Here is a 9,892-nt window from a genome sequence, read left to right as displayed (position 1 = left end):
GAGATTAGAGAAGATACAAGATAATAACAAACGAGAAGTTCCTTTATACTTTCAATTTCTCGTTGTCTTCGATATGTTACGGTGACAAAGTGCAATAATTACTATTTCAGTCCCCAAATCTTTAGGGCCCCGCTGGAATGGCCCCTATCCGAAACTTCAGTGTTCAATTTTGTCATCACAGTTTTGTCCCGTAACAAATAAATTCCGGAAACAAGATTTTATTAGTGAAATTAACTCACTTCAATTGTGTGAGAGATTTTCATCGATATTAGCATAAATAATGCTAATATATTAAATTTTTTCATATAAGATTATCCGATAGTAACTACTCGTACTTAGCACCAGGGCCGACTGATGGGTGAAGCAACTAAAGCATTTGCTTTAGGCCTCACTCTTTTAGGGGCCCCAAATTTTACCCACAATAGAGTACTTAGTTAAATTTGATTAATTATTTTAAGTAGAAAGGTTCTTTATAAATAAAAATAATAATATTTTAATTGATGATTGATTTATTGTTTCAGTAAAAAACTTGGCAATGTAGATCTTTCCCTAAATTATATACGTGTGAATAAAGTGTGAAATAGGTTTGACATGAATATTACTGTTTTCTCTCTTTAATTTTCCTAAATAGAAAATGGATAGATTTTAAGAAATTACGTATGATTTTACATATCAATATATTAAAAATAGACTTCAAATAAAATAAATATTAATTTTTTTTTTAAATTTAAGGCATCGCGCTTGGCTTTAGGCCACAAAACTTATTGAGCCGCCCCTGCTTAGCACGAGTACTCAATATCTGCTATACTCGGCACGGGTACTCAATGTGCTCAGTACGACTACTTAGATCCCCAGCACGGGTACTTAGAACCTTAACATGGATACTTCATACCTCAACGCATATACTCGAAGCTTTAGCACGGGTATTCGGTACTTATCAGTGCTCAGTATGAATACTTGAAATCTAAGTACGAGTAGCCAGATCCTCAATAATGGTACCCGAAACATCAACACGAGTATCAAAAATTAAAAGTTCTCTTACAATGTTAGTGTATCACAATTAAACTCTCTATCTAGAAAAATTGTTTAGCTATATTATTTGTGAAACAGTTGTTAAAAATAAAGTGAAACAAAAAAAAGGAAGGGCTCTAGAGGCGTATGTTAAGAGAAACTAGTTAACATACGCCTTCCGTGGCTCGCCAGAAGAAGAAGCAAATTCCGACGCCGGTGGTGGACACCACTCTGTCCTCAACTAAAGACGAACTTCTGAGAGTTGTTACACCAGAAACGGGAGTTCCACAAAGTTTAGCCCCAATTCAAATAGGGCAATGGATGATGGGTATGGGAATCTCTCCAACTATACTGCAAGCACTGAATCAAGTTCAGTCAGAGATACCAGAGAAGCAACCGGTGGAGGAAGCGCACCAGCAGCCTGAAGCACACAATACGACAAGGAAATTAACATCTCTGCAAGCTCGAGTGCGGTCAAACCAACAATGGCGGATGTAGTTAAAGGTAATTGAACTCAACAATTAGAGCAAGAGCTCAATTACTTTCCTCCGACATTGAAAGATGGAAATAAAATTGTTAAGCTAAGTGCAAATGCTATAGAAAAGCAGAATCAGAAGTGGAGGTCAGCCCTAATTGGCTATGTCATAGGGGGTAATCCTACTTTTAAAGAAATATTGAGATTTGTTTATGGGGTATGGAATACTGTCACAACTCCACAGGTATATCTACATGATGAAGGGTACTTCATATTCAGATTCGAAAACGAAGAGGACAAATTGACGATACAACAGAATGGAACTTATACCTATAATAACAGGCTGTGATTCTGAAACAATGGGTGCGAAACTTCAAACTAGCTGAAGAACCCCTAAATGCAGTACCAATATGGATAGTATTTCCTAATTTACCTATCCAGTATTGGGACATAGAAAATTTGGGTCGTATCTCTAGTTGTTTGGGAAAACAAATTTGTACTGATAAGCTAACAGCAAATGAAGAAAGGATATCTTATGCTAGGGTACTTATTGAAATGGATGTGGCCCAGCCTCTCCCTGATTCAGTTACACTAGAGGAGCCTGATGGTAGCTACTATGAGCAATTGATTGAGTATGAGTGGAAACCAGAGTATTGTCAGGAATGCTTACTAACTGGAAGGCATAAAGCAAGGTGCAAGGAACAAAACAGAGTAAGTGAAGGCAGTAATGTCCAGCAACTACCAAGGAGGCAGAAGAAGAAGACTAAGCAGCAATGGAAGGCTAAACCTAATACAGGTTCAGTTACTGAAATTGTGATTGAAGCTGCTGGCAAACCAAATGAAAAACTCGAGAAGGAGAATCAAGAAGTAAATACAATAGAGGAAAGTCAAAAAGTTCAAGAGAGTAAAAATAGAGGCAAGCATAAAATGGTAGAAGTTAAGGGTAACAAGTCAAGAACCTTGATAGAAACTGAAGATGTAGAGCAGTTCCTTCAAAAGAACAGATTCAGTGCATTAAGGATAGAACCTGAAAAAGCTAATGCCAATATGGCAAAAGGGGACACAAGGAACAAAGACCCTCCATGATCATTTGCTCTTGGAATATAAGAGGGCTGAATAAGCCCTATAAGCAAAAGGAATTGAAGTCCTTTTTGCTTAAGAATAAAGTGGTACTGCTGGGATGTCTAGAAATTAAAGTAAATCAGAAAAGTGCAGAAAAAATAAAAAGAAAGTTTGGAGTAGAATGGAAAATACATGCTAATTACCTAATTAGTAATAGAGGCAGGGTGTGGATTTGTTGGAAACCTAATAAGGTTTCGGTGAATATCCTAGTATCTCATATGCAACTGGTACATTGCAAGTTTGAAGACAAGGAGTCACAATTTGCTTGTGAGATAGCATTTGTATATGGGATGAATACTCAACAGGAAAGACAGGAGCTATGGAGAATGTTAAAACAAATTAACAGTTCCATCACAGAACCTTGGATGGTGATTGGAGATTTTAATACAATCCTTTTTGTGCATGATAGAGTTAATGGGATGCCAGTAAAACAATCAGAAATAGAAGATTTCCAAAATTGCATTCAAGAAATTGGATTGGGCCAACTAAATAGAAAAGGGTGCACCTACTCATGGTGTAATAAACGAGAGGCAAATGAAAGAATCTACAGTTTGATTGATTGGGCATTTGGAAATGACTTATGGTTTATGAAGTATGGAAAACTGGAAGCATACTATCATATCCCAGAATTTTTAGATCACTCTCCAATTATAATCAGAACAGAAGTGGCCAAGCAGAAACTGCCAAGGCCATTCAGATTAGTCAATGTGTTATTATCCCAAGAGAGCCTCCAAGAAGCAGTACATAAAGTGTGGGAACAGCAGGTGCATGGACATACCATGTACTCAATCTGGAGGAAACTGCAGTTTATAGAAATAGAGACATCCCAGATGAACAAACAAATGTCAATGTTGGAGAGGAAGATCAGTATACTGGAAGAAGAACTGAAACAAGTACAACTAGACTTAAGTGCAGACTTGTTCAATGAACAACTTATAACAACTGAAAAAGAGATCCTAATGCAACTAGAGAAATGGGCAACAATACATCAACAAGTGATCGACAGAAGTCAAGAGCAACATGGCTAGCATATGGTGATTCAAATACGAGATTTTTCCATGCAACATTGAAAGCAAGACAAGCGAGAAACAGAGTTTCATCAATCTGCACAGAAGATGGCATTCAACTACATGACCCTGAGCTAATCCAAAAAGAACTTACAAGTTTTTTCCAAAAGTTGTAGGGCTCAAGTGAAGGAGAAGTGCCATGTTTAGATCCAAGAATTGCAAGAGATGTACCTTGTATTACTGCTGAGCAAAAGCTACTTCTTATTCAAGAAGTGACAGAAACTGAAGTAGTTCAGGCTTTGAAGGACCTGCCAGCTGAAAAAGCTCCTGGTATCGATAGGTTTCCAGCAGAATTGTTTAAGAAGTACTGGCACTTGATAGGGAAGGATGTGACAAAGACAACAACACAATTCTTCCAAAATGAAAAGTTGCTAAAGGAGGTGAATTGTACTACTATAACACTAGTCCCCAAAGTTAAAAATCCCTCTTTTGTGAAGGAATTCAGACCCATAGCCTGTTGTACAACTCGATAAAAGCTGATTGCCAAAGTTATTACTACTAGGTTAAAACTAGTAGTTGACCACCTAGTAGGACATTCACAATAATCTTTTATTGAGGGGAGGAATATTCTGGATAACGTGATTGTGGCTCATGAATTAGTAAAGGGATACAAACAAAAGGGAGTGTCTCCTAGATGTCTAGTGAAGGTAGACATTAAGAAAGCATATGATACAGTGAACTGAGATTTTCTCAGAATGATATTGCTAGAATTTGGGATGCCTATGAAATTTGTCGATCTGATTATGGAATGTGTAAGTACAGTGAGCTATTCATTGCTATTTAATGGAGGACTTACACCCAGATTCCAAGCCAAGAGAGGTTTAAGACAGGGAGATCCAATGTCTCCATACTTGTTTGTCTTAGTGATGGAGTATTTGAATAGATCACTTACAGAGTTGAGACATATTCCAGATTTTAACTATCATCCAAGATGCAACAAGATGGAGATAGTTCATATATGTTTTGCGGATGACTTAATCATGTGTTGTAGAGCTGATGTAATTTCAGTGAAGTTGATGATGAAGAAGTTTAATCACTTCTCGGAAGTATCTGGATTAAAGGCCAATTTAGAGAAAAGTTCTTTATGTGTGGCAGGTGTTAACTCAAGGTTGAAGAATCAAATATTAGAAGAGATGCGGTTTTCACAGGGGAAGATACCATTCAGATATTTAGGAGTTCCTCTATCATCAAAGAAGATCACAGTTCAATAGTGTCTACCTCTAGTTGAAAGAATGACTGCAAGAATAAGATGTTGGTCTACGAAGTACTTAGCATATAGTGGAAGGGTCCAACTCATAAAGAGTGTTCTATTTGAGATACAAACTTATTGGGCCCGGGTGTTTTTAATCCCAAAGAAGGTCATTCAGCTTATGACAAGAATATGCAGAATCTTCTTATGGACAAGCAGTCATGAAAGCTCAAGGAGAGAACTAGTTACATGGGAAACATTGTGTAAGCCAACAGGGGGTCTAAATTTTATAGAGTTTCATACTTGGAACAAAGCAGCTCTTAGCAAGCTGTTATGGGCTGTAGCAATGAAGAAAGATTTTCTTTGGATAAAATGGATCCACACATTCTATATCAAAGGAAAAGACATACAACAAATGACAACTATAGCTAGAGCTTGTTGGATAGTACGAAAAATATTGGACGCAAAGAAATGGTACTTGAACAAGGATTTAAATGTGGCGTTACAAGACTGCTGCATCACAGGTAAGTTCAGAATCAAAAAAGCATACCAAGCCTTCCTACCACAGAATCAGAAGTTGAAATGGGGAGGACTTGTATTGGGATCAAAGACTATTCCAAAACACAAGTTTATCTTATGGCTGACACTTATGGGAAGGTTAGCTACCGTGGATCGAATACAGAAATGGGGTGTCAATGTACAAACAAATTGTGTTTTGTGTAATACAGGAGTTGAGGAGACTTTGCAGCATTTGTTCTTTCAATGCAGTTACTCTGCCTACATCTGGAATTCAATACTTCAATGGCTAGGAGAGAAGAGGAAGATCAGTACAGGGAAGAAGAAACATAATGGATTAGCAGGAAAACAAGGAGCAGCAAACCACGAGCACAGATCCTGCAATTCTTATATACTGCTACTGTTTACCATTTGTGGAGTGAAAGAAACATAAGAAGATTTCAAGACAAAAAGAGAGAGATCGACAGATCATTAAAGAGATTGTAATACAATTGCATACAAGAGGACAACAATTAGCAAATGGAGAAGAGTCCTAGAGTCTTTGAATAGCTACCCTAAGTAGAGGTAGAGAGGTTTTGGAAAGAGTTATTTTTTTTATACCTTTACATAGATAGAAGAATTTGGAGACTAGTTATAGAGTCCAAATGTAACTAGTGGATGTAAATAGATATACTTGGTTGAAATAAATTTTTTAATTTTGACCAAAAAAAAAAAAAGTGAAACAAAAAAGAGAAAACAAAAATAAACACCTTTAGCGTAAAACAAGGATGGAGTTCTTCATCCTTTTTCCTACTTTATTTTCTTTAAGTGGTTAAAAATTGGGAATACCAGAACAATATGTCATAAAGAGAAAAAGCTAAAGGTGGATAAATGATAGTGATAAGAATATTTATGATTGGCACTTGGCAATATATTGAAGGTTGCTTCACATTTTGTTTAGTATTCCCACCTTTTGATCATTTTTCTACTTTAGTTTCTTTAAGTGGTTAAAAGGCTAGTTTTAAAAATTAACACTACTTAGTAAAAAGTGTTTACTAAATATACATAATAATTTTTTGCAAATTTCTATACACTCACCCCTGTCAAAAGACAAACAACAAAAGTAGCTAGGTACACTAATCAAGAAATAATAAATATGTTGGTTAATACTTCATAGCTAGCTATGTTTAACCAGAAAACTGAATATTTGGTTAAAGCTAGAATTTAATAGAAAAATCGGGTTATTAATAATCAAGAAATAAGAGATTTTGTGAACAACAATAAAGCAATGAATAAGAGTATATTTCAGTATAATCGGAATGATATTTTTTTTACAAATGTTGTGACTTTCTCCTTTTATAGTCAATTCTAAGAGAAAGTGTAATATCTTTGTCTTAATGAGGCAATTACGAGCAGTAAATGACATTTAAAAGAAACGTTATTCAATCATTCTTATTAAATACAAATTCTCTAATGTATTTGGCATTTAATGTTGAATTTGGACTCTTTTACGCTATCAGATTCATATCTTCAATTCCTTTTGATCTTCGAGCTTTAAATGGCTCGAACAGGTACGAGTCTCGTTTCATCTGGATAGTAGCTCGTATCTTCTCTCCCGCATCTATTGTTGCTCGTGTCTTCTAACTGTTTGTCATGCTTTGACTATTTGACCGGTCCACGTGTCATGACATGTCATCTTTAATATTTAAATTCAGTTTTTTCCCAATACAGATAGTCCCCCCACTTTTTATTTATTTATCAATTAAATATTTGGGAAGTGGATCTTCATTAAAAAGGGAATTTTTGCCATAATTAATGCTATGACAGTACTAACGCTTCAGTTGTCTTTTCTATTTAATGCATCGCACACGTGTCTCCTTCTCATTAGCTCTGTAATTCTGCAGCCTTTTTTCAAGGCTTCTTCAACTCCACTATTCACGAAGTGATAGTTGCCTTTATTATAGGCTTTCCATCATTACACTTCTTAATCTTTGACGGTCGCTTTTATATAAACTTAATCCTCCTTCCACAAATTTTTACCTAATATTTCACTATTTACTTCTATTCACTTCTTCCTCTGTTCAAGCCTTTCTACCATGTCATCTTCAAATCCCAACCCTAGAAGAGTCCCAATTCTTGACAGTTTCCCCAATGCCCCTGTGAGACATAGAAGGGGTAGAGGGGGTAGACTTCGTGGCCTTGGATCCATTCGTGGTGGTACCTCTGGTTCCATCACTCCTTCTTCTAGCTCTGGTATTACTTCTAGAGGTTCTTTCATTAATAGATCTTCCTCTAAAGGCAAAGAAAATTCTGAGTCGATGCAAGAACCTTTGGTCGAAGAAATAGTGCCAACTGATTTATCTTTCGAGCATGATAAAGAATCCCTTCGTGACCAAGTAATTAAATTAGAGAGAGCTGACACTTATCCTTCTTTAATTACTGAACCCTTAATTTCCACTGTTCGAAAAGATTGTCGTTGGAGAGATGACCTTCATATAGTTATTCTTAACCCAAACCAGAGAATATCTTCTTATAGGATTGGTTTTTCCTCTGTTTATACTTATCCCTTTACTTTGGGATTTATTCCTGCTATCGACTCAGTCATACTCGATTTTTGTCGTTTTTTCAAAATTTGTTTGGCTCAAATTGGCCCTCTCGTATGGAGAGCAGTAGCTTGTTGTCACGACCCGGATTTTTCCCACCATCGGGCGTCGTGATGGCGCCTACTAACGGAGCTAGGCCAGCCATACATTAAACATTCTCTATTCAACCTCAACAACATAATATACTAACAACAGTTAAAGAAATGCGGAAGACTTTAAGTTTAACAAAAGATATAAAAATGCGGAAGTTTGAAACACATCCCTACCCAAAATCTGGTGTCACTAGCTCACGGACTACTATAGAATACTACAACAAGTCTGAATGAAAGAAATACACATGTCTGTTTCGGTACAATGAAAACAAACTGAAATAAGGAAAGAGACTTCGGCCTGCGAACGCCAGCTAGGCTACCTCGAGAGTCCCTGGACTGAAGATAGCTCCCGGATAAGAATCCTACTGCTGCTGTCCAAAAGCTGCACCTGGATCTGTGCACAAAGAAATGCATAGAGTGTAGCATCAGCACAACCGACCCCATGTGCTGGTAAGTGCCTGGCCTAACCTCGGTGAAGTAGTGACGAGGCTAGACAGGACTACCAAACCAACCTGTACAATTTTTATACACAAATATGCAATAAAAGGAAAGAAAATACCGAAACTAAACAGTTAAAAGGGAGGGAACATGCTATGGGGAGAGTACAAATTGGATATAAAGTTCATCAGCGTAATTAAGAAACATGGCACAACAATAATTATCAAGGAATAAGAAATTCAATAGTTGCACGGCATCACCCTTCGTGCTTTTACTCTCAATCTCACCCAAAGCAATCAAATAAAATGCACGGCATCACCCTTCGTGCTTTCCCTCACGTAGCTCTCATCTCAAGGCACGGAATGACCCTTCGTGCAAATATAATCAAATCAGAGCACGGAATGGACCTTCGTGCATAAATAGTCAAAACATAGCACGGAATGACCCTTCGTGCAATTATAATCAAGAATAGCACGGAATGACCCTTCGTGCAATTTCACTCTTCCTCACCCAAACAACAGTCACAACCAAACGGGCAAGAGGAATAAACAAGTAATATGAACTATCCCGGCAAGGGAATAACACAAATAACAACCAAGTCCCGGCAAGGGAACAATAACAATATCTTTCACAACCCGGCGAGGGCAATACTCACTGTAATCAACCCATCCCGGCAAGGGATTAATCACAACTCTTTTCAATACGTTCATTTCTTACTCAATGGTATTTAACACTCGAGCCAATGCTCCAAAATATTAATATTTCACAACTTATCCTCAAACTCTTCACATTTGCAGAAAAACTTGTGGTAGCTTAGAAGAGTTCCAAATCATCTCAAAAACAAGTACAAACAAAGACCCACGGCCATGCTAGACTCCGATGTATAGACACTCGTCACCACGCCTATACACCGTACTCGATCAATTAGCAAATAGCATTCATGATACTCTAATCCTATTCCCTCAAGCCAAAGTTAGATCAAACACTTACCTCGGTCCGAAAATAGCAATCAAGCCTCTAACACCGCCTTTCCTCTAGAATTCGACTCCGAAACAATGATATCTAATCATAATTAATTCAATAATATCAAATGAGGCTCAACAACATAATCCCATAGCCTAGAAATGAATTTCCTTCCATTCTTCCAAAAATAGCAAAATCCGACACCGGGCCCACATGGTCCAAACTCGAGGCTCGGACCAAATTCCAATCACCCATAACCCTAAGAGTTCAAATATATAATTTGTTTCAAGATCCGACCCCAAATTGAGGTTGAATCGCCCAAAATTTTCAAAAACCTAACTCTACCCAAAAGACCCTAATTTCTACCTTGATTTCATGTTTTAGGTCCTAGAATTTAGTGATTAGATGATAAAATAAATAGAGGAAACGTATGTTAG

At 37.1% G+C, this 9,892-nt stretch overlaps 1 protein-coding gene across 1 annotated transcript; it reads left to right on the top strand.

Annotated features, from left to right (window-relative positions):
• Window positions 1-2,826: 2,826 nt before the first annotated feature.
• On the top strand, window positions 2,827-4,886 carry LOC109239559. Its single transcript, XM_019406138.1, has 3 exons — window positions 2,827-3,603; window positions 3,792-4,062; window positions 4,438-4,886. The coding sequence occupies exons 1-3, from the start codon at window positions 2,827-2,829 to the stop codon at window positions 4,884-4,886; spliced, it is 1,497 nt and encodes a 498-aa protein (XP_019261683.1).
• The last annotated feature ends 5,006 nt before the right edge of the window (window positions 4,887-9,892 follow it).

This window comes from Nicotiana attenuata, unplaced genomic scaffold, assembly GCF_001879085.1.
Source record: "Nicotiana attenuata strain UT unplaced genomic scaffold, NIATTr2, whole genome shotgun sequence".
NCBI lineage: Eukaryota > Viridiplantae > Streptophyta > Magnoliopsida > Solanales > Solanaceae > Nicotiana > Nicotiana attenuata.
The sequence above is the reverse complement of the archived record's forward strand: the minus strand, read 5'-3'. Positions and strand labels throughout refer to the sequence as shown.